At 44.7% G+C, this 24,409-nt stretch overlaps 1 protein-coding gene across 3 annotated transcripts; it reads left to right on the top strand.

Moving 5' to 3' along the window:
• Positions 1–978: 978 nt before the first annotated feature.
• KHDRBS1 (KH RNA binding domain containing, signal transduction associated 1) lies at positions 979–24,284 on the top strand. 3 transcript variants are annotated; one of them, XR_003926886.2, is made up of 11 exons: positions 1,041–1,503; positions 8,484–8,611; positions 9,196–9,312; positions 10,257–10,403; positions 12,401–12,537; positions 13,431–13,650; positions 14,618–14,685; positions 15,013–15,071; positions 17,470–17,664; positions 20,248–20,309; positions 21,699–24,284. XR_003926886.2 is itself a non-coding variant. In XM_030038848.2 (9 exons), exons 1-9 carry the CDS (start codon positions 1,167–1,169, stop codon positions 17,565–17,567), a joined length of 1,311 nt encoding a protein of 436 aa, XP_029894708.1. In that variant the 5' UTR covers positions 979–1,166; the 3' UTR covers positions 17,568–18,765. The 3 variants fall into 3 exon arrangements, 1 of the variants encoding a protein (XP_029894708.1); XR_005934115.1 differs by having other exon boundaries at positions 20,248–24,284; XM_030038848.2 differs by lacking the exons at positions 20,248–20,309; positions 21,699–24,284 and having other exon boundaries at positions 979–1,503; positions 17,470–18,765.
• Positions 24,285–24,409: the final 125 nt, after the last annotated feature.

Here is a 24,409-nt window from a genome sequence, read left to right on the forward strand (position 1 = left end):
AGTTAAATAACTGCTGCCTCCACAAACCACAATAACAGAAACCCCTGCACACAAGGGTTTGCACATCTGCAATCACCCTGACTGAAAATCTGTTGTGCCATACTGCTGGGTTTCAAGACTGTGCAGACAAACCGTCCCCCGCTAACTCCACCCCAGCACCTTTCACTGGAGTTCCTTAACCTCTGATAATCGTAATGGGTAAGACTCTTTTTCTTCCCTCTTCAACACCGTGTAACATCACCTGCCACACGGGAGTTAACTGTTCTCTCCAAAGCCCCATATCACGGCATCGGGCCAACACAACAAGGACACCAAGGGCTCGCCTCCCCAGCGGGCGCTGCCAAGGCCCTGTACCCTGCCCTGTCCCTGTACCACAGGGCTACAAAGGCAGGAGGGGGAAGGCTCAGCTCCCACACAGGCACTGCCAAGGCCTTGTACCGCCGAGCACAGGCAGGCCGTGGGCTCAGCCCTCGAGACAGGCTGGACTGGGCTGTCTTACCGTACCAGCGGAGGCCAGGCGAGAGTGGCTCCGGTACCCCTTTCGCTCTCCAGACGGAGCCAGGCCCAAGACCCCCGGTCCCACAGCGCGCTTCGCGCCTCAGAGCCGCCGCCTCGAGAAAACGCTGAGAGCGCATGCGCGAACCGCCGCTTTGGCCCGGGGCGGGCAGCCTCTGCGCATGCGCAATACAGCCCCTACGCAGGCGCCGCGAGTCGGCGGGAGGCTAATTCTCTCGGCAGCCTGTGACTAATGTCACGCCGGTAGAGCTGCGCCTGCGCACTGGAAGCCGAGAGGGTGGTGGCCCCTCCCACACACGTGTCCCTTCCACCGGCTCGGCACTGCGCATGCGCCCGGCCGTAGAGCGCTCCCTCGGAAGCCGGCCGTTGGCGGAGCGCGCGTGCGCGTCCTGGGGGCGGGCCCTGAGGAGCGAGGCGGGCGGGGGGGAGGGAGGGTGGTCGGCGCGCGGCGGCTGTGCCTGCGCAAGCGCAGAAGCGCGCGGGGTGGTCGCGCGGGAGCCGGCGGGGAACGGGGGACGACGACGATAGGGGGCGGTCCTTCCGGCCCCTCACTTCCGGCCCTGGCGCTGCGGCGGACGGTGTGGCAGCGCCGCTCGGCCCGCTCCGCTCCGCTCCCGCCCGCCCCGCCGCCGCCCGCCCCCCTTTCCCTCATGCAACGCCGCGACGATCCCTCCGCCCGCTTAGGCCGGGGACCGGGCCCCGGCGGTGCCCGGCAAGGGGCGCCTCCACCACGGCGGCCGCCCCGTGGCGGTGGGGGCCGCGGAGCCGCCGCCGCCGCCGCCACCGGGGCGCAACCTCCGCCGCTTCTGCCACCCAGCGCCACGGCCGCCGCTTCGGCCGCTCAGGCCCCCGCCGCCGCCCCCACTCCGCTGCTGCCCGGGGCCGCTGTCAAGATGGAGCCCGAGAACAAGTACCTGCCCGAGCTGATGGCCGAGAAGGACAGCCTCGACCCGTCCTTCACGCACGCCATGCAGCTCCTCACAGCAGGTACCGGGGGCTGGGCAGGGCGGGACCCCTGGGTAGGGCCCCCCCCACCACCACCACCCTTCCCCCGTTCTCGGTGGGGCGGGCAGGGTCGGAGGCAGCTCCTAGTAAACGCTTTGGGAGAGGAGGAAAGGGGAGAGGGACACCCCCCCCCCCCGGGTGGCTGAGGCGGCGGGGGGGGGGGGGAGGCAGCTCCCGGCCGCCCCGGGTGAAGCGGCGGGGGCGGGGGCGACCGTTGTGCCGACCCGTTCTGGCTCCCCTGCCCGGTACGAGATGCGACCCCCGGGGTTTTGAAGATTAGCTATTTCTCTTATTTAATCTCTGTTCCGTCCCGTGCTTAATCCAGGGCCTGGGCCGGATTAAACGCAGAGCCAGAACTTTCTTTTTAAAACGGGGTGTGCGGTCGTACTGGCCCTTTTCATCCCTGGGGAGGGAGGGGACCAAAGAGAACGGTAAAACCTGGGGTTTTCCATGTAGCGTCTGCTTGAGTCCCCGTGAGGCATGGTTTGTGATCTCTTTGATTTTCCACTCTGGTAATCTGTATTAGAGCTTGTTTCATGCTTCTGATGAACCTAAATAGGGAATGGAAATGGCAGTCTTTGTTCTGTGCCCAGACTAGCCTTCTCCTTCCCCATCACCACTGTCCAATCGCCTGGCAGCTCTGATTTCTCCATATCTCCACAGTGCAGCTGCTGCACCCGCGTTCAGTGCCTCTATCAAGTAGATTCAGCTGCCTCAAGACACTGTAGTCAGCTTAAAAATTGGAACGAGTTAAAATATTTGCTGCCACTTACAGCTTTATGTGCATGTAGTGGAGAGCTGGGAGGTACCCGGCGCGAGGATATACTCAGATTTGATCTGCAGATGAGCAGAGTGTTTAGCTCTCTGGTACTTATCATTCTGCTTTTAAATGATTTTTTTTTTTTTTTTTTTAGGTCTTTAAAACGTATAGTATTGCCATAGTTGGTGCAGTGCTAGAGATTTTATTAGCTCCTCCTTTAATGTAGGAAATAATTCTTAAGAATTGCTGCCTCCCATTGTGCAAGTAACTGAGGTATATCGTCATGGGTAACTTGGCATCACTCGCGGACATCTTGATCTAAATAAATTAGTTTTATAATCCGATTTGCCGTCAATTTAATGTTTTTCATTAATAAAACCCTTTAGCCAGCTGATGCTTGACAGCTCACTGATAATGCCTTCCAGTGAAATGAAACCTAAGGAGTTTGCTAATTCCCACACAAAGAACAGCGTTCTCAGCCCACTTAGTAAAGCTTCGTTCACTGAGTGGTGTAACAAGGATTTATGAGGGTTTTTTCATTAATTTAAAAATTGCTGATAGTAGACTGCAGCTTTGTGAGACTTAAAATTGGTCATTGGAAGAGCGCCAGATGCTTCCTGCTTGCTTTGGATATTTTGAAAATTGCTGTCCTTTGGGAGCATTCACTAGCAGTTCAAATTCAGGACCATCTGAGCAGAAAGCTCATGAGAAAGAATCTGAAATAAAACGGTGGTTTTAGGTGACTACATCTTTTTGCGCAGATGACCCCAAACTGATCTGGATTCCTCAGAATTTCTCTAATGCTGTGGCACCCTTTGGGGATGTCATGTTGGAGAAGCTGCTGTAAAGCTTACTTTGGAATTTAGGTCTGGGCCAAAGATTATAATGCATACAGCCAGCACAACTTAAGCAAAATGAGTTCCAGACAAAGAAATGACTGATTATTGTATGTCAGCAGTATTCCTATTCCAGCCTTTTTTCAGGAGTGGAAGTTGCTTGTCCTGCCTGTCTCTGGGAGGGAATCCTGCAGGACTTCTGCATTGAAACTAAGACTTCTTCTTTAAAAACAATATGTAAAACTAGTCTAAAATACTGTTGTGGTTCTAAAGCTGCTTAGCGTTTCTGGAGAAAATTAGCATTATTTAGGAGTAAGATGAAGGGCAAGAGTGAGTAATACCGATTCTTGAACAATGTACTGTGTGATGAAAAGGTAGTAAAGTGGCTAGATTTTAGGGTTCTGTTACCCAGCACCCTGAACAGAAACTGAAAACGGGGATTTCTTGCACCTTGGAACATGATCCACGTTTCCTCACTCCTGTGGTTCGGAGTCTGTGTGACCTTCTTCTTCCATAGGAGCAAGAAAACCCTTTTTCCTCACTTTGATTTATGCCCTCCATCTGCTGCGGGGAGGGCGGGAGGAGATGCTGGTGTTTTGAAAGGCACAGTCCTCTCTGCTTGCATGCATTGGGAAGACAGGAGACGTCCACCAATGTGTTAGTTGGGCGTAGGTTTTTTTTCCAAATTCTTGTGGTAATCTTAGCTATTTTTATTTCATGGAGAAACTCCAAGTGAAAAGAGCTGGTCATCTCTGAGCTTCCTATGCTGCAAACAGATATGTGAGCTATGTCATTCCACTAGCAAGTCTCTATATAGCTAGCATCTAGTTGATCCTTATGTTAAATGCAGCCCTTTACATCCCCAGAAGTGTGGAGTGGTGAGGAGGGATGGAGGCGGGTGGATTCAGAGCAGCGGGTAGGGTGTTAGAGCAGGATCCATGGAGAGAGGGAGTGCCGAGCAATTGGAGTTGGAGCAACGCATTGCAAAGCAGGGAGCAGCTTGAGGTGTTGGAGGACTCCTTGACAGAATCCCCAGCTGACCGTGCTGGTCCTCGTGCCAGATTCATTCAGTCTGTGTGTATTCCAAGGAAGGGAAAAGGGCTGTATGGGAAAGTCGGATGGATGGGCGGTTGCCTCGCTGGAGCGCCTTGCCAAGGAACCAAATAGTGGGATTAGAGATGGGCTGAGGTCACAGGGGTGATGAGAAACTGTATGTAACCCAGAGCAGTACAATGTCCTGAAGCTTGCTTTGTGTGGAGTTAAGACTGTCCTGAAATGGAGATTATCTGAATTTCTGTGTTTCCAAGTGTATCCCCTACCTCCCAAAGGAGCTGTAACTGCCGCCTTAAACTTGTGCCCAGATGTCGCAGACTGTAATATGCTAATACCGTTTCACTGTTGCATTTTTAAATGTATATATTGCTAAGCCATGCCAACATTATTAGATGCTGATGCTAGCCTGCCTGTCACTGCTGTGACTCTGCCTCCTCCCACTCCTCTGCCAGGAGCCTCTACTACCTGTGCCATTTCTCATAGCTCACCTCCAGGCTTTCTCTCCTCCCTGCCTCATGCTTGAGCAGTGTTTCTTTTCCTCCCCATGCCCCCCTTCTCCCTGTGCTAGTGGCAGTCCCCTCCTGTCTCAGCAAAGCTCCAAAGCAGAGCTGTCTGCGTATGAATCCCAGCATACAGGCTGGAGGGTGGGGGGGTGTATTTCAGCAGAAAGCCGAGGGAGGGAAATGGTGGGGTTAGGCTTGCCAAATTCTGCAGCTTCCACTGTTGGCAGAGTCCATCCAGGAACAGGTCCCTGCTTCCTCTCCTCTGAAATCAAACCAGCTGGGGAGTAGTAGTGTAGGAGAGGGGGCTCTGCTTTTTTCCAGAGGCTCCCATTCCCAAACTCTTTTGGGTTTTTGGTGGTTTTTTGTTGTTTTTCGGGCATGGGGTCAGTATTATCATACTGTTAAGATAATACTCTCAGTATTAGGAATAAACAGAATGTGTCTCTGCTTAGTGCTGCAGGACAGTGTTTAATGTGGGGTTTTTTGTTAAGGAGGAGCTTGGGCTTAGATCAGGAGTAGCACTGTGGCTGCTTAGCCTCCTCCTTGTGAAGCAGCGGTGTTACCAACCCCCTTTACCTACCCCTTAGGATTTCTTCTGAGACAATGCAATCACTGCCCCACATGAAGTCCTGGAAACCACTGCCACACATGCCGCCAGACTGCTGACATTCCCCGTGGCAAGAAGGTAACCTTCTGCTGCACCTCTGACACGGCTTTAAAAAATCAGCACTGAAATGAGGCATGCTTAATCCCTCAAGGTATACGTACGCTTCTCCTTCATATCAGTAAGTGGTCTGACAAACTGCTACCACTCATCAGTTCATTCAGTACTGCTTCATGTTGCGTAGCTAATATGCCAGAATGCATACAGATAACGCTGGAATCCGGAGCAGTAGGACACGTCACAAGTGGCATGTTTTTAGTTCTTCTTCACACCTATTTCCAGACTTGGAGTTTGTTCTGAAGGTGTGAAGGGGACTGCTAGGTCACCCGCGCTGACCTGAATTGCAAAAGCTAGAGAACTTACGAGTTATTCTGCTGTGCAGGGCTTTTTCTTCTATGTTTTGTGTTTCATTTGAAGACGTGGTGATGGTGGATCCGATGCTTTTTTTAGCAAATGGTTAATTATTTGTTGCCCTTACAGACCGATTCCCAGATGTTGTTGCTACTGTTGCAGGAGGCAGAATGGATTTTGCTTTGTGATTGATGTGAACTGTGATTCACTGGTTTGCAGAGGCTTACATCTGATTGCGTTGTGTTTTGACAAGGTAGAAGATGCCTCTGGGTAGTTTAATCTATATCAAGAAAGTTTTAGGGTGCTTTTATTCTTGATGTGTGTGTAGAAAACACTTCTTGTTAATATGCAGAATGCATTTTCAGAAATTCACTTACTGTTTTTGGAGAATCAAAATATTTGAGAAGTAATTGCATTGTGTTATAGGGTCTAAAGCTATGTCTAACCAGCGATAAGGCCACCAGTGCAATCTTTAGTTTCCAAATCTTGATTGTCTGATCTATTCTTATAGCTAAAATTAAAAAAACTGCATAAAACTAACCAAGGCAGCCATCTCTTTTGCTTATGTTATAAATTTGACAGTGCTTGAACTTCCAGGTTTTTTACGTTTGCATAGTGTCTTCAGAAAATCATTTCTTTTTAAATCAAAAATCAAGCTATCTTTTTCAAAGCGATTAGATCCGGTAATTTTTTTTTAAACTAAGGAGTCATGGTAACACTTTTGTAAGGGAGCCAAGGTGCTGTTGCAAGTAGAAATACAAAATTTAGGCTCTTTTTCATAATTATGCAACACAATCTCCAAGTTCTATATTTAGATCTCTAAACTAAAAACCAGTTTATATTACTGTGTCCATAACTGAAAAGTTAAAATGTCGATTATTTGATCATGTTTTCTTAAGGTTTGGGTTTTTTTGGTTGCACATCTAGTTGCTTGACTTCCTTGTGGTCTGCACCATTTGAAAGATGCTTCTCAGCCCATGAGGCTGTGGTTGCCTGTCTGGTCAGAAGGATGATGGTAACCCATTGTTCCTATTTCTGTTTGGATGATACGAGAATATTACTAGGTGGATAATACGTCAAGTATCTGATATGCCAATATTCTGAAACTGTAAACATGAACATTTAGTCTAAAGCATATAGTTTCTGACATGGACAGAAATCACAGGAAACACAAGATACTGCAGCTGCCCTCTTTAAATTCTGGTAATGACTAAGCAGTCTTCAGTTTCAGTTTTGTCTTGCAGCTTTAATCCAGTTATGTGTATAATCTTGTGAAAGTGTCTCTCTTTCCCCTGAGATGTGAGAAGTTGTATTTAGAGCACTTTCGACTCAGAAGAGATAAATATAGTTCTTGGGTTTGCTGATGAAATGGCACAATTTAACTTTTAAGGAAGGGTCATGCTCCTCCCCTGATAAGCATCTGTAAATAATAATTTGTGATGGCTATGCATGGTGTGACCGATTTTTTTTTTTTTTTTTTTTTTTTGTTGGACCAAAGAGTGCATAATGCTTTATTATCAGTAATTTGGGATTGTTAATAATGGATTGGCTCCAAATTTGGGGGAACTTGTCGCCTAGTTGTTGGCCATTAAATAAAAATTGTACATGACTGGACATCTCTGGAAAAGAAAAGCCAGTCAGCTATGGGCTGCATTCTTTTGAAAAATGTTGGGTGTTTTTCTTGTACAAGGGAAAGTGCATTAATGACTATAAGAACCTATGCTAGAAGTGCCTGCCTTGGAGATGATCTTCAGTCTTCTCCATTTGGGTCAGCTTTTATGAGGTGACTGTCTCCTGCCATCTCTCAGTGAAAGTTTAATTTCTAGGCAGATTTGAGAAGGTGTTTGTGTACTAGTTCCTAATTGGCCTACCTTAATGACCTACTTCCAGAAGGTTATTTGGACTTTGTTCCAGATCCCCCTCAGGCTACAGCATGCCTTCAGTTCAGTCAGGCCACCTCAGTGTTTTTCCGAGACTCTGTAATTCACAATATACAATTAAAAATGAGAATCTTATTTTGAGGTACAGAAATTTGCGTTGCCTGAATCAAGTTAAGGACTTCTGACACTCACTTTTATGGCTCTATGCCTGAGGCTTACAACTTAAAAACCAACTTATGAATTGCTTGTGTGATAAAGATGCATTCATTTAATGAAATGAAGCTTATAAGAATTTCATAAGCCAGACTACACTCTAGTGTGTCACTTATTCGAGCTTCTGTTTATTAGGAATGTTTTCAACTGAACTGAAATTCATAGTGTCAGTATGTGTTGGCACCACTAATTAAATTACAGATTTAAAATAGTGCATCAGTTTGAATGATAAAAACTTGCCTGATTTGCTGATGGCTGCTGCATTATAGCAAGCATATACATTTAGTGTAGTTGGGCCTGGTTTCTTGGTAGGTTTAGGAGTCTACACGTGGGTACTGCATTCACGGTGGAGGCATGAGATTGGGGACTGATAGAGGAAGGCACAGCAGAAGTGATACACAGAACTGTACTTGCAGTTTCCTACTCTTATTTGTTGAAGTTATTTGTAGGGCATTCTCTGCTGTTTTTTCTTATTTTTGTTCATTATCCTGGTTTTGGCCTTCTGGAATCCCTAGATGTGAAGGGAGGAAGAGGCAAGCTGGGCTAGCACTAAAGAGGTGGCCTGTCTATCCAGATTCCATTAATGCAATTATGTGTTCATATATTCACAGAGAATGAGGGTGGTATGTCCTGTCATAATTCCAACTCTAAAAATGATGCTTGTTTGAGGAATATAAGCAGCCCTATTTTTATCTTGTTTAGAAATTGAAAAAATTCAGAAGGGTGAAACAACAAAGAAGGATGAGGAAGAGAACTACCTGGATTTATTTTCCCACAAGAATATGAAACTGAAAGAACGAGTTCTGATACCTGTCAAACAGTACCCCAAGGTGAGGGCCAGAAAATAGCTTACTGAATCTCTATGATTTGCTTATTTTCTATGGATTTTATGGCTGACTTTTAAAGATAGTAGCTGTCAAAGTGTCGTCAGGAGTTATGCCAGTGTTCCACTATCGCTACGGAATTTTTCCTATGCAAGCTTGCAGGATCTTATTTCTAATATATTACATTTCTAGAATGTCTTGGGATAAAGCTAAATAGTGATGCATAGTTGTGATCTTTTATTACTAGAATAGACACTTTCATATGTAGAGCTTTGTGTTTTACAGTTAAGAATTCATTTAACTCTTAAGACTTGCTGCCTGTAAAACTACTGGAGAGTAGATGTTAGAATTAAACGCTTACCATGAGTTAATATAGCTTGATTTTTCCGGTGGAGCATTTTTTTTCATGAAAAGAATGTTCTGGAACTTAAATTTTCCTGTGCATTTTTTTGGTCTGTATTTTTTGGTGAGGTGAAGAGGAAATGGAGTGGCTAAATTTTTTGTCAGCCAGCATAACATTCAGAAAAGCTTTTGTTAAGGCTAATGAGCTCTGGAGCTAATTTTTTTTTCTTTTTTTTCTTCATTTACAGTTCAACTTTGTTGGAAAGATTTTGGGACCTCAAGGCAACACCATCAAGAGACTTCAGGAAGAAACTGGTGCTAAGATATCTGTGCTTGGGAAGGGTTCAATGCGAGATAAAGCAAAGGTGAGGGCATCACCCTTGAAAACATATATTAATGCCTTTGATAGTGCTGTGACAAGTTGTGGTTCTCAAAGCGTTTTATAAAAGATTAAACCATTAAAACCCAAAAGCAAAGGTGGTAGAAAGTCACCCTTACAAAATTACTCTGTGCATGTTGGGAGCAATCTTGATTGGGGCAGAAGTGTGATGCATGTTTTCTTTACAAGCATAACTTAGAGACTAGTCATCTTTTGATATCCTGTGTACCCTTGGATGCAGAGATAGTTTATATGAAAGGTGAAGTATAAAGTTTGTAAAATAAGAATTAATTCCAGCTACTCTGTGAAAAGTCATTCGCTAAAGGAATATATTACCCCTCCAGAAAAAAAAAAGGGGGGGGGGGGGGAGTCACAAAGTGCCAGGAGGAAAAATTAAAAGAATTTTTTTTTCTCTCTGCTTACTCCCAAAACTGAGCTAACAGTCAACAGAGCTGTAACTTAATTCAGCTTTTTACTTTAGCAGCATGAAAAGCTTTTACACTTCTAGCTTATTTGTAGCTTCTTAAAGCCATCTGAATAACAGAGATATCTAAGAGCAGAGTTAAAGATCAAGCTTGTTTGAGGCATTAGACTTCACTAGGTGGTAAAGAGCACCTCAGGCAGAAAGGTGTTGTAGAAAAGGAGGAATACTGCTTGCATATGCTTAATCTTTTGGAAAAAAGGTGGCTGGCATCAATGCATTAGCAAAAATATCAGTCACCTGAAAAGGCAGCTATAAAAAGATGGAAGGTTTAGATTGCATGTGGCTTTTTATAAAACCGTATGCTCATGTAGTTATGATCTGTGTCCAGGGTTGGCCAAAATGCTTTTACAGACGTTTCCTGTTCAGGTATAGAAAAACAGATAAAAGAAAATTAGTTTCTCTGCATCTTATTTAGTTTTAGGAATCGCTAATCTGCTTTGTTGCAGGAGGAAGAACTGCGTAAAGGGGGAGATCCTAAATATGCTCATCTAAATATGGATTTGCATGTCTTCATTGAAGTTTTTGGACCCCCTTGTGAAGCATATGCTCTGATGGCTCACGCCATGGAAGAAGTCAAGAAGTTCCTCGTTCCGGTATGTATGCTGATGTTGTTTTCTTTTTGAAGGGTGTAGATGGGTTGTGAATCTGGCTATAAGGATGGGTAAGATTTGCACAGTGTAAGGCTCACGCTACAGGAATTGGTTTAGTCGAGGAAGCCTGGAGTATTACATATGTGTGTGGCAGCTTAAGATGACCCCATTAATCTGGCATGAAGGCATGTGTTATTCCCCTAACCATAATTAGAAAGACATACACTTACAGGGCAGTTGTATAGAACACTTGGAGTAGGTGTTTCTCTCCCAGTATTAGCTGTGGACACTGGGGTGGGTGGGTAGCTTGTATAGCTCCATGTGTCAGTTTTAGTGGGAGAATAAGTTTAGCCATGCCTGGCATGGAAGAGACTTCTCAGATGGGTTCCTCTGACTTAGAACTATGGCATAGAAATCTGGCTAGAAAACTTCATTGGCCAGATCAGAAACTGTAAGTACAGAGATGTTTGCTCTGCTCTGAAGGAGTGGTGTGAGGATAAGGAGGGTGACTGCCTAGGCACCTCGGTAGTAGTATTCAGTGTTGTAGCTAGTTTCTGAGACACATCTGTTAAATCAGTATTTCTGTTGTGTTTAATCGTGTATGATGTGAAGGAACCTCTGTGCTCATCAGGTGTTTATACAGATGACACTTAGCTGTTTGTGGGTGTCTTTTACTGGTGAACCTTGTAAGACCTTTATGGTCAACTTCATGTCAGTTTTGTGCCTGCTAGAGTATTGACTCCAAGAACTGCAGAATTTGAAGGAGTCTTCTGCATGTTATTAAAATGATAGTGTTGATTGCTAAAGTAGGAAAGAAAAAACAAAATGGAAAAGAAGCACACAGTGCTCCCTGCTTCTGGCTAGCTCAGCCTGTAATTCAGAGACCTGGCAGGTAGAGAGCTGAATACACCCTGGCACCATGTTCCACAGCTGAGACTGGGAGCTCAGATGTTCTGCCTGAAATACCAGGGGCGGGTGGAACCCAAGAGCAGTGGGTAGTAGGGAAGTGTGGAAAAGCGTGTGGGTACTGTGTGATTTCTGTGAGTCTGACACGGAGAGGAGGAGAGATTGTTATGTGAAGTGTCTTTGAAGGAAAGAGGTCATCTTCAAGGAGCCCCTGGGATGTATAAAACCTCAAGCTTGCTAAAGCAAGCGTGCAGCCTTGCTATTTCAAGTGTCTTATCTATCGCTGCCTTCAAACAATGTGTTAAACTTCTGAAAATTGACAGAGAAGTCACTATGGAAGCCAGCAGTGCTCTGAAGACACATCTGGTAGGAGACTCCTTGCTTTGTGGTGTTGCCATGGCATCATGAAGATCCTCGATGCGAGGCCCAGCCTGCCTGCTTTTTGAGGGGAGGGGTGGGGTACAATGACTTCTGCAGGGTCACCAGAGATCTGTACTAATTCCTGAAGCTAGATACTCTGAGGTGATAAAAATGCATGGAGCCAGACACGTACTGTGTTCCTAAGGATTTGAAAAGACAGCCTGGATTTGCAAATGGGTGTTTACTCTTTGTCAGGCTGCATCCTATCCTGTTCCTTCAGTGTGTTGGGAACACAGCAGTATTTTATGTTATGTGGGCTCACTGTCAGCCACTTGCCTTTAAGTGGGAGCTGTAAGGTGCTTGAGGTGAGATATGGCTTGCCTGACTTCACCTCTGAACTGTCCAACACTTGCAAATAAATCTTGCTGACATCCCTGGGATGCCGGACATCAGATACCTCCAGAACCCCTATGAGAGAGGTTCTCTTCCCAGGGACCACCTATAGTGCTCACTGCAGCTCTTGGACACGCAGGTGGTGTGCCCTTCTTGGCCGGTTTGGAGAAGGCTGGCAGTTTTGCCCTGCTGTCTGCTGAGCAAATCCTGGTAAAACTAACCAGCAGATTTTAATTTAGGACTATCAGGTTATTTTTATTCCAGCACAGTAGCCTGTGATATCCCGGAGCGCAGACTGGCTAGTTAGCTGTTCTTTGGAGTTGACTCTTTCCCCTCTTTAGGATATGATGGATGATATCTGTCAGGAGCAATTCTTGGAGCTCTCCTATCTGAATGGCGTACCAGAGCCAACTCGTGGCCGAGGAGTCCCTGTGCGGGGAAGGGGAGCAGCTCCGCCACCGCCTCCACCTGTTCCAAGGTATCTTTCCCAAAAGCACAGACCTAGAAATGCTGGATCTTGCTCAGAGTTGTCCTGCCAGATGAGGTTAAGCTACTTGTTCTTGCACATCAGCTGTTGGCCTTGACCTTGGCTTTTGGCCAAGGCTTTCTAGCCTTGTGTTGCAGGCTTGCTTTTAGCAAGCTGGCATCGAATGTTTTGTATGTTTTGAGATGTAATCTAGTGGAGTGGATGTTTTCTGTATTATTTTTGATGTCTGAAATCAGCAGCTTCACAAAGTAACCTTTCAAAAATTGGCCTACAAAATCATGTGTAGATAGATGTGTCGTGTTTGCTTCAGCCTTCAGCAGAATAAGTGTTTTCAGTTTAAACTGACCGTCCTTTGAAAGTTATAGTGTGGCATTATTCTGTCATTGCTGTCAAGGCATTGGGATAAATTGGCGATAAAGCTCTGTTACTGTAGTTCTTGCTTCACTACCTATTTCATGGGGGGAAAGTCTTTACTTCGGAGTGTTTAGCCCAGAAGTGTCCCTGCCTATGATCATTGATCTTTACAGTCCTGGAGGTCTGGCAGTCATTGCAGGTTAGTGATAGAGGGTTATTTAAAATGAACTCTGAGAAATTACTTGCCCAAAGTTCTGTATCAGATTTATTTCTTTGTCTGTACAACATCTAATGCAGTAGAGTTCTCATCCCAGAAGAGGTTTTTGTAAATCCTGCAATACAACAGTATTAACGATTCTTGTGCTTTCGTTCCTGATAAAGAATTCATGGCTTAGTTAATAGTGACTGTATTTATTTATCAAGCTATTGCATTTTAAAGTAGGTGTAAGACGCTCATGCAGTGCCCTCAGTATTCAGCACACGAGCAGTACAGCAATAGCTGTTCACAATCCTTTTTATCTCCTTTGCAGGGGGCGTGGTGTTGGTCCTCCCCCTCCTCCTCCTCCTCCTCGGGGGGCCCTTGTGCGAGGAGCCCCGGTTCGGGGTGCCATTGCTAGGGGAGCTGCTGTAGCCCGTGGAGTACCTCCTCCCCCAGCAGTACGGGGTGCTCCTGCACCCAGAGCGCGTGCAGCCGGAATTCAGAGAATACCGCTTCCTCCTCCTCCCGCACCAGAAACCTATGAGGAATATGTAAGAAACTATATATCTTTGGGGTTTTTTTAATTCCAGCTAGCTGACCATGTATTGGATGCTCAACATTACTGAAATAAGGGCTAACAACAGTAAGATTGCTCTAGAGAAGCGACCACCAATGCAAACACTGGTATGGTGCTGGGTGTGACCTGCTCTGCTGCTTTAGTCCTCAAAGGAGGGAACTGCTAGTGTCCTAAATACAGGGTAAGGGGTGGTTTTTATAAAACTGAAATCTGCCCCCAAGACTGGAGTTCGCCGTAACTGTCGGTGCATGGTAGAAAAACTACATCACAAAGATTGATGTAGTTCACATCACATTCTCTTCCTGCAAGAGAATTGTTTGAGCAAGAAACACCAAAGGTTTCTTACTTCCCCTAAAATCCTTAACGTAAATATGTGAATGAACATGATGATGCTTCAAGTCATATAACTAAGCACCGCCCTCCTGCCAAGCTTATCTTAGCATCTGTGCTCTTGGTATTCTAAAGGAAAAACAAGACAACTGTTTTCGATGCATAACAGCATTTTCAGGAATCATCACAAATATTCATACATCTAAAAAGTCTGTTTCTGCTCTCAGTAAAATTTCTTGAGTTTTTCCACTGAAACCAATCCTAAGTTAATAGGTTGCTTTTTGTCTACCTGTAAATCTGTGGTTTGGATAACACAGTTACAGGCCTCCTGGCACATGGATTTTTACCGCAGACAAACTGCAGCCTTGGACATGTAAATGACTTTCAAATGTGTTGTAAATATTAGTATAGTTCATTCCTCCCAAGCCACAGGACACAAGCAGATCTTAGCCACCTATGTCTTATGATTGAGCTCCTTACCTGCAGCAGGCAAGGATTCACAGGCACCTCTGAAAGCTGCTGTAGCCTGAATTCAGTTTTCCCATTACTCTTGGTCAGGCATTAACCTTTGATCCTTCCATTAACGCCGTTTATGTCATCATCCGTTTCAGGGCTATGATGATGCATATGCAGACCAGAGCTATGAGGGGTATGAAGGCTACTACAGCCAGGGCCAAGGGTAAGTTTGCTTGTCTCCTATCTGTTACTGAGAAAATTATGCATGATCTTTTTTTCTTTTTTTCTTTTCTTTTAAGGGAATGGAAACACTCATTTCTGAGTTTGAGCTGTAGGGAAAGTGCCCTATTCTGCTGGAATCCAAGAGCGCCTGGGAAATAACTTCTGGGAGTGTCCCAGTGTCCTTGACAATTCTGTAAAAGCAGTGATCAGACACACCACAGCCATGAGCAATATTGGGCATCTTTGCTTTTCAAGTGTTTGTGCAAGTTGTGTCAGTTTAGGAATACGATTTCAGCACTGTATGTAACCACCATAATTACTCTTCCAGGGACACAGAATACTATGATTATGGACACGGGGAGGCACAGGAAACCTATGAAGCTTATGGTATGTCTGGGAATACTGTTCTCTTGACAGGGAAGGGGCTGCACATAGTTGGGAATTGCCTGCAGCACTTGCACATAGTTGGGAATTGCTTGTGGTCGACCAGCTGTTTTCCAGTGCCACTCCACGCTCTGAGCAAAAACTTACTGAGAACCTCAAGCAGTTTTCACGGTCGAATATTTATACCCTACAGATTATCCAGGTCTAAACAACCAAAGGCGTTCTGTGTCTTTTAGATTCTTATCTAGCTTGATTGTCTCAAAGGTGATGCTTTTAAAATTCCATTTTTTAACTATGGAAATTTCTTTTAATTTCCTTGTAGCTTTAGAATATTTTAAGAGCTCTGGATTTCCACCCACAGCGCTACTTTTGCTGCAGTCTGGTGTTCACGGATTGTATTTTGTTGAGCTGGATGAGTGCATGGTTCCATCTGCTTCCTTATCCTCAAAAACCCGCTAGCTGATACTGACTCTGCACTATACATTTGCTTGAAAAATGGATTTAAATGTCATATGAAGGCCTCCCTTTGATTAGGTGGAACAATTTTGGTCAATATGACTTGCAGGTAGTCTATGAAGTGCAGCCAATTTGAATTATGTAAAGCTATCAGCTTAGGCTAGACTGAGGGGTGTGGGAGACCAATTTAACCACAACTGTGTAAACCACCAACTGTTGAAAACAATAGGCCTTATATCTGAGGTGCTGGCAATAAAAGATTGGGTGACTGCATTTATTTTTTTTAAGCTAGTTCATATATCCAAGCTTATGAATGGCATCTGCATGTGGCAGTGACTAAGATTTATTTTTCTCTCTCTGTAAACAAGCTGAACTATAAACAGTTATGAAAGCTATACAGTGAGCTGCTTAATGGCATGGAAATATGCTGTATTGAAACCAGTCCCTTTAGCAGATCATCAGTTGCCTGAAGGCGTGCATGAATGCAGGTAGTGATGATAGTGACGAGCTGGAGGGCCTTTCTGGGATCCTCAGGAGCGAGGAATCCCCTATGCCATGTCATGCTGGTATTAGGGAAGCAGAGTTGTTAATACCTGGCTGTCTCCTGTGTGGGCCTCGGGGCGTTCCCTGCTCTGGGCTTAAGTTGCAAGAAGTTCAAATTCAGGTGCCTAACCAGGGATGCTTTTCCAGTCTAAGATGCATTGGAATAGACAGCTGCTGTCAGTAACATTGGCTATCTTTCCTGCCTTCAATGGCTTGGTTTGTTGCCTGCGTTAGTCACGCAGCACAAAGAGGCTTTTGTGCCTCCTACTTGGTAGGAGAGCGGTTGTGTTGTCTGGGATATGAAGGCCAAAATGCTCATTGTATACTTGGCATGAAGTTGCCACAGCTAATCTGTTTATCCACAGTAATTTCCTTTGGTCTCTGCTTTCATGAAAACAGAATTAGAGAAATAAATTGTTGAGCCAGGCTGGAGACAGTTTTGAGAAAATGGGAATGTGCTCCATGGTGGTAGGAACAGGCTCGGCTGTCTTCCGGGCTTCGGACGCTTGCTTTCATAAACTGGTGACCCTGGAGAGAATGGCAGGCATGCAAGTATGAATGTTGCACGCAGAAGCCATAATGAAAGCTGAGCTTGGATATTTGGGGGATATAGCTTGGGGACAATGGGAATGCAAACTTCATTTGCTTCGGTGGTGGCTGTATGTAGCAGAAGGGTTTGGGCTGTCCTGTCGAGTTCCCGTCAGCTGTTAATGCTGGTACAGCACTAGCAAGCGATGTCTTCTCCAAAGAGGTGAGCAGATGCTATGTGAGCTGCGGCTGTGAATTTTCCTGTATTCACGGAGGGGAAGGAACAGCAAGTCACAGTCAGAAAGCAGACTGGTGTCTGGAAGTTCAGTCGGACGTGCTGCTTTCCTACAGCAGCATAGGGACTTAATTATTTTAGCACAATTATCCAGGAGCTGCCTTGCTTGGTGTCTGGGAAGGAGAGAAGCACTACCTGTAGCAGTCCCCCGAGCCCCAGCCAGACCCCAGGGTTATAGATGATGCTGGCCGCCAGCCCGAGGGGCCGTGACTGCTGCGACCTTCGCCACGGCTGGCTGCCAGAGCTGCCCCGTGAATTGGCTTCAGCTCTGCTGAAATTAATTAGTCCTAAAAGGCACTGGGTTTGTCCAAGTCGGCACTTAGCTGGGCTGTTGGAGCTGCAGGGATCCCGCGCAAGTGGTTTTTTTTTCTTTCTCCGTGATGTCGGAAGATGTGCTGCAAACGAGAGGTTTTGGTGGACCGTGGGGCATTTTGCAGACCGGTTTTGGGGTGAAACGGCTGTGAAGATGCCCCGTGCCTCTGTGTCGACTCCGGAGGGGGAGCCAGCTCCGCCGCTCCCTCCGTGCCCCTTCCCTGGCAGCACTCCGCCGTCCTTGACATATCCCTCTCTTTTCCGCAGGGCAAGATGACTGGAACGGAACCAGGCCCTCCCTGAAGGCCCCGCCGGCCAGGCCAGTGAAGGGGGCCTACAGAGAGCACCCATACGGACGTTATTAAAAAACAAACATGAGGGAAAAATATCAGTTATGAGCAAACAGTTGTTACTGATTCTTGTATCTCCCGGGATTCCCGTTGCTTTACCCACACCAGACAAGTAATTGTCTAACTGTTTTTCTTCGTGGCCCTTTTTCTCCCACTCCATCCTCACCCTGCATTCTGGCTTCTGTACGTAGTATTTTAAAATGAGTTAAATAGATTTAGAGGACCGACTTTAATTTTTTTTTTTTTTAAGTGTGTAGATGGCTTTTCTTTCTTTGTTGTTTAGATAAACACAACTGTACCTTTTTTAATAAAAAAAAAGTTGAGTTAAAAATGTTAGTTTCAAAAGTGACATGCTTTGCTTAGCAGTTATGAAATTAAGGTTTTGTTAACCTTTCAAGTTTGGTTTTAAGGAACCCATAAAAGTTGTAGTTGCAGAATCCCAAAGTAGGCTACATTTCAAAATTCAGGGCTGTTTTTAAGAATTAAAATCATAATGTAACGGTAGTAGCTGCCACCGTTTAAAAGTAACCTCAGATGTCAAACGTTCCTTAAAAGCAGATTGCTGGTGAATCTTAAGTTTAAATTTTAATACAAAGGATCCTCAAACAAATTAAATAGCATTTTTTAAAGGTAATTGACTTAAAAGAAAAAAAATTAGGTTTGTAAAATTGACTTTTCTTATGTGGGTTTTGAAATCTAGCCCCGAACATGCGGTGTTGAGAGATGCTTGGGAAGCAGATTTTCCAGTGTAAAGGGGTTCTTAGTTTGGTTCTATATGAAGAACTTTTAAGGGAAAAAACAAATTAAAGCATGGCTCTAATTGCCCAGTGTTTGATATTAGAAAACAGAGTATTATTACGTGAGTAGGTCTGAACTCTGTAAAATTACAGTCTTCTCATTTTTATAGTGCTTGGGGCAGATAATGCAGTGCAAGTTTAAAACTGACAAAATTGTCAATATTAGCAATCCCATTGACTTGTTCAAGTGTATCTCAACACTAGCTTTGCATAAAAAGGGACACTGCAGCTGAAAAAATGAGGAAAAATTTCACTTTGTACATAGGATAAAGTCCTAATTGGATTTGTACACTGTCCTCCCACTCTGTTCTTGAAGATTAAATGCTACATGTGTAAGTCTGCCTAAATAGGTAGCTAAAACTTGTCAAAATGTCTGCCGCAGTTTGTCAATAAAGTTTAGTCCTTTTTTAATCAAAGTAAATGTGATGAATTGTCATTTTTTTTGTTGAGCAATAAAATAGCTATTTTTTTTTTCAAATAAATTTAAATTAATGCTAAAGCTAATTGTCTTTTTAAAACATGGAGACATTCTAAAAATGGTGTTTTTTGTAATTCTCACAAAAAGTTTATCAAGCTCATTGAACGAGCTTAACTTTTTTAAAAAAAAGAAAGAAAAATTGTTTTTCACCCCCTGGAAGTTGCTGAAAGCAGTTTGATCCTGGACTATGGCAGAAATCTGACTTCAGTCTGCTGGAAAGTGTTTACGGTTCTTTGCTGAATTACTGATTCAGATTTCAGGTGGCCTCGCAGAGTATTCCAGGCTGCAGGCTCCAGATTGAGTCTGAAATGGCTGGTTTAAACGTAGCGTGACAAAATGAATGCTGAAAAATCCAAGGCTTAGCTGCCACCAGGAGGAGAAGGAAGCTTGCTTTCTGCTTTATGTAAACACCCCTAACCCCCTTGGCTAAGATGATGCCCTTCCTATTTTACGGTAGCCTTTACTTGGAAAGCCACTTAAAAATGTATCTTTCTTTGAGGAGGGTGCTGCAGTTGCTCCTCATATCCTTCTGAGAGGGTGTGTATGCATAGATATACAATATAATAGTTTAAAGTAAACTGCTGCTTAGACAGACATGAAAAATGGTTTGTATTTCCCATCTGCAAAATGAATCTGGCATTCTAGGGGGAGAGAATTAAACTGCTCGGGGGTGAAAAATAGAGCATTAGGAACCAAACTGCTTGTAGCAGTGCATGATTGAGGGGAATACTTTAAAACAAAAAGTTGTATTTGTAGATTGTTATTAAAGTGTAAATAACTGAATTTTCAACAATGGTTTGGAGTCAGCTTTCAGGGCATAATGTCTTGCTTGATGAAAAGATCACCCTATACCCCCCTTTTAAAGGAAAATTATCGCAGGAGAATCAGGATGTGTAAAGCTAACATGCATCGCAAAACCCAAAAGGTAACCTAAATGTCTGATTTTAATAGCACATTTCTCTTTTACATAAACTGTGACGGCAACTTGCATAAACTTTATTGAAACAATTCTTCAGATGTTAATTTTAATGTAAAAATTTGCAAAAAAATGTTTAAAATAAACATTTAAAAAAAACCACATGCTTCTGCATAAATTAGCAATAACTTTAATAATGTGCCCTTTGAAAATGCACTGTAATGTAATGTGGGCAAAAAGGAATCGGCAAGCTTAAATATCAAAAGATGTAAAATGACAACGAATATAGATAGTCCTGCTACTGCCAAAAAAAAAAATTCTGCTCAGTTATTTAAAAATGTAAAATGATGGCCCTTTTTAGACCCCAGTATTGATATTTACTGTGAAATGTTCAAAGCTCAGCTTAAGTTGCATGTTTTCCTTCCTGTGTAATTGCATGCAGGACTCTTTTTCTTTTGATTTGTGCTCACATTAAGGAGACTCACAAATGTCTTCAATTTGCAGGAGTCAAGAGTACATCGCTGTGAATCACTTGGGTGAAGATGAGCAGGGGCAACAAGAAGTGGGTAAGTTTGTTTATTTTTGCAACCCGTTGCAAGTTACTAACATGTTTTGTGTGGGAGGTGGGGGGCGGCACCATCTGAGCTGCTAAATTGAAGCCATTCTTTATGTACCCACAAATAAATTACTCTTGTGAAAGGCCAGTTACATGACTGACACTCTTGCAGAGGTCATGGTGTGGAGGAGGCTTCGGTATGTACCTGCACAGAGCTCTCCCACCGAGATCCCATGGAGAAGGAGGTTTAAGTGGATTTGAGGAGAGAGGGAAACGTAAGGAGATCTGTCTCTGGGAGCTGATTCCCAGCTGAGATGCTGGCCTTCGTGGGAGTGCTCTCGGCAGCAGGGTAGCGTTGAAGTTGTTGTTACCCCATGCTCTAGAAAGAGAGCAGCTCAAGGAACGGCTCAATAGGAATTCCTGTAGGAGTCCGTGATGCATCAGAATTATAGACTGCAGGTTTTAGACCAGATGCTGCCCAGCTAGGCCTTGCTAGTTCTACCCCTTCCACCCCCATCGATGGGCTCTGAAATGTGATCTGCCTGCTGGCTGTTCTGTTTTTTATGGCTTTTTGTCTGATGTCATTGCTGGAGACGGCTCGGGCAGCGGTCCTGCCGGCCCGGCTGGGACACGTTTAGCTCGGAGCCCCGCAGGGCTGCACGCCTGGCGTCAGCGAGTGAACACCCTGAGCCCTCGGGAGGGGTGATGGACCCCCAGCACCTTTGGGTGCTGGTGGGGGTCAGCACCCACAGTGGCGGGGCTCCCTCTGGTGGCTGCTCTGGCCCCACTGACGTGCTCGTTCTACCATAAATACCTCCATAAATGCACGCCGGTGCTTGCCAAACTGAAGTGGTACCTTGGTTGGGGAGATAATCACGCATCAGTGGAGTGACCTGCTTACACAGCAAGGACACATCTCCCCCCAGGCCCAAAGGCAGCAGCCGTAAGCGTTTCCTTTGGGGACAGCTAATCGCTGTCTCTCAAATCTCGAGATCACTGAGAGTCTGAGCTCCATAAATAAAAGAACAAAGAAATAAACCCTTGCAATGCTGAAGAAGTCTAATGGCTTCAAAAGACAACTGTGAAAAGCCCTGGGCATAGGACATCGAAGGACATAATTCTCATTTTATATGGAATTGTAAAGCTACCAAACGAGCTTCTCTTATCTTAGGAGTATTGGGAACAAGAAAGCGGTGATATGTGGAAATGCTGCAACAGAGTGAGATTGCCCTCAATTCTTTGACTTTAGCTTGAAAATTGGATCCATAGTTTTCTGCTAGGGAAATCATAACATGTCTGGATTTGTGGCCTGTTTATCGAATGCATCTTCATTTACAATGTAATTGGAACATCAATTTATACGGTGTTGTACCAATCTTTCCCATTTCTTTCTTAATAGGCACAGCTTTTATATCAAGTGGAAAAGATTTGATAGAGATCATCTATTATGATGCAGTTTTTTACCAGTAGAAGTGGATCTTGTGACACTGCCTTTGGAGTAATACAGCTTGCTTGTGCATTGCATTTGTTGCATGTTTATGTGAAAGATTTTAATGTTATGGAGGAATGTAAATCTTAATATATTGAAATAACTGTATATGCTAAAAGTATTTTGAAAACATGCCCTGCATCAAACATCTTCCTCCCTCTCATAGCATTACTACATTCAGATTTTAGCCTAGAGTCTGCAAAAGCTAATTTGAGATCCCAAAATAGCCATCAGCATCGGATGTGTCTCTCAAAGATGCTCTAATTAGCCAGACGTTCCGGGGGTGATACGGGACTTGCTGAAATTTGTGAGGGGTAGAGATTCCTTTGAGTACTGAAGTCTGAGTCACCTAAATAACCTTCCCTTTTATACCGGCATGTAGCCACTGGAGGTGGTATTCTCCTGGCTGTGAGCTAACAACCGCCAGTGATCTTTCATCCCCCAATTTCCCCAAAGGACTAATCCACATCTTATTATTTGTAGCATTTTGGTAAAGGCCATAACCAAGATAAAGGCCCCCATTGTGCTTGGTACTGTACAGTGTGATGTACAGCAGCAGTCACGTCTCCTCTGTGGAAGTGTTTCCCAACAATACTGTTCTTTTCAAGAGAAGCTTGGCTCTAGAAACATCCTCCTGCTGCAGAGCGCTCTGTGTCCCAGCAGTCCCATCTTCTCTGGCCCTTGCTCTGAGCGGCCACAGCTTCTTCAGCCTCTAGTCCAGCCCTTTGGTATAAATACTCTGGCTGCCCTTGCTTGGAGCTGGTACAAACCTGGACTTTACACTTCCCCGGTGAGGTCTCACCATGCATAGCAGTTCATAGCCAGTATCTTGGACAGCAACAGGAGTGTGAAACTAAGCTTGCAGGAAAACACTCCAACTGGTATTGCAGAGATAGCCCCAGCAGCTTTTCCTGGAAAGAGACTGTCATACCCTGCCTGTTCCTTAACCCTGGTTTCAAGTTGCTGTTCGGGTTATTAAATAAAGCAAATGACTACAGGCTTTGTTTTATAACTTACCTATGGTATTTTTATGTTTAACTTAAAACACTGTGCTTTCAGTAAGGCGAAGACATTACCTTGATAGGGCCCTCTGTAAAATTCCCTATTTGGTAAGTTGGGTTTAAGAGCACAGCTGGATTCCCTGTTCGGCTGTTAAAGCAGATGATTCTTTTTGTACAGAATGAGTTTTTAAATTTGTATGAGAGCATCTGTCACAAACAGAGCCAAGAAAAACAATTTAAATGTGCACGTCTTCCCTTCCTCAACCCATGCCGCTGCTCTCCTAAAGAACACTTGGGCAGAGGGTGATTCCTGCAGCCTGTGATAGACCCTCCAAATGGCCCCAGAGGACGAGAGACCAGCTGTGACCTGTCTGCTGGGAGATGCAGAGGAGAACAGGCGGTGTTGCAAACACAGCTCTTCTCTCAGCTGCGAGGAACAAGTACATATGGTGCTTTTGGGGAGGAAGACAGGGCTTAGGGAAATTCTTCTTTAATTGATAAACCTATAACATCTTGGATGAGATGTTGGACACATGCCCCATTTGTAAGCTTTGAGGGGGAGGAATTTCTGCAGGCTAGTCAGGGCCCGTGGGAACTCCCATCTCGAATGTAGATGTTACTCCTCTTTTTCTACTCAGGAAGCTCAGTTCCTTTGAGCACAGAACAGAAACCTCTGCTGTTATTGCTCAGTTGAGCCTTCCATTGCTACCATATGTTTTAATAGAAATGTTTGTTTCCATGCTCATTTTGCTCCTTTTGCAAAGTGGGATGAATCTCTGACAAGCTGATTTCAGATCTGATAAAGGAGCACCGTTAAGATGCCGTTCGCTTCACTGTGGCTGGGAAGTAGGAACCTGCCAGCTCTTGGTGAGTGTTGGAGAACACCAGAGCCTCCCTCGGCTGCCGCAACCCCTGGAGAGCAGCAACTGTGTGTTGGAGTACTGAAATATAAAGTGTTTTCCAATGAAGCTGTTACTTTTACCACTGGCTTTAGAACCAAATACGACCAAAGGCTTGTACGCGCTGTTACAGATGCAAACCTGTTTTTAACCTGACATCGGTGCCTCCTACCTGTTACCTTTATAGTTGTTCCTGGAAGACTTTGTTAAAACCGCAGGTGTCTGGATACTCCTGGTTTTTGATGGCTCTGCACAATGTAGGTTTCAAAACCAGTAAGAAATGAAAGATTGGCCCTGTGAAAGTTCATTAATTTTAGAGCTGGCTTTGCCTCCAGCCCAGGCAGGGGTGGTTCTCCGGATTGTATAATGCTCCATCTGTACTGAAGCATCAAACCACCCACAAGTTAGGGAAATCAATGAGAAATCCTGCAAGTGGTTGGTAAAGATGGTGAAAACTGATCAAGGTGAATCACAGCATTAAAATAACTTGTATAGGAAACTGGCAAGCTCTTCTGCGCCTGGTATTTAGCGAGAAGTGTTCAACAGATGTTGAAAGTGATTAGTCATTCCCGATAATAAAGGCCTAACATTGAAAATTTTTTTTTTTTTTTTTTTTTGGCTTTCAAAGGCGTGAGGTTTTTCTCTCGTTTCTCTTCCTGCTGCAGAGTTGCCGTTTATGGGAAGATGGAGTTGGGGGAGGTTGTTGAAGCAGGGTGGGCGA

The sequence above is a fragment of the Aquila chrysaetos genome, chromosome 16, assembly GCF_900496995.4.
Source record: "Aquila chrysaetos chrysaetos chromosome 16, bAquChr1.4, whole genome shotgun sequence".
Lineage (NCBI taxonomy): Eukaryota > Metazoa > Chordata > Aves > Accipitriformes > Accipitridae > Aquila > Aquila chrysaetos.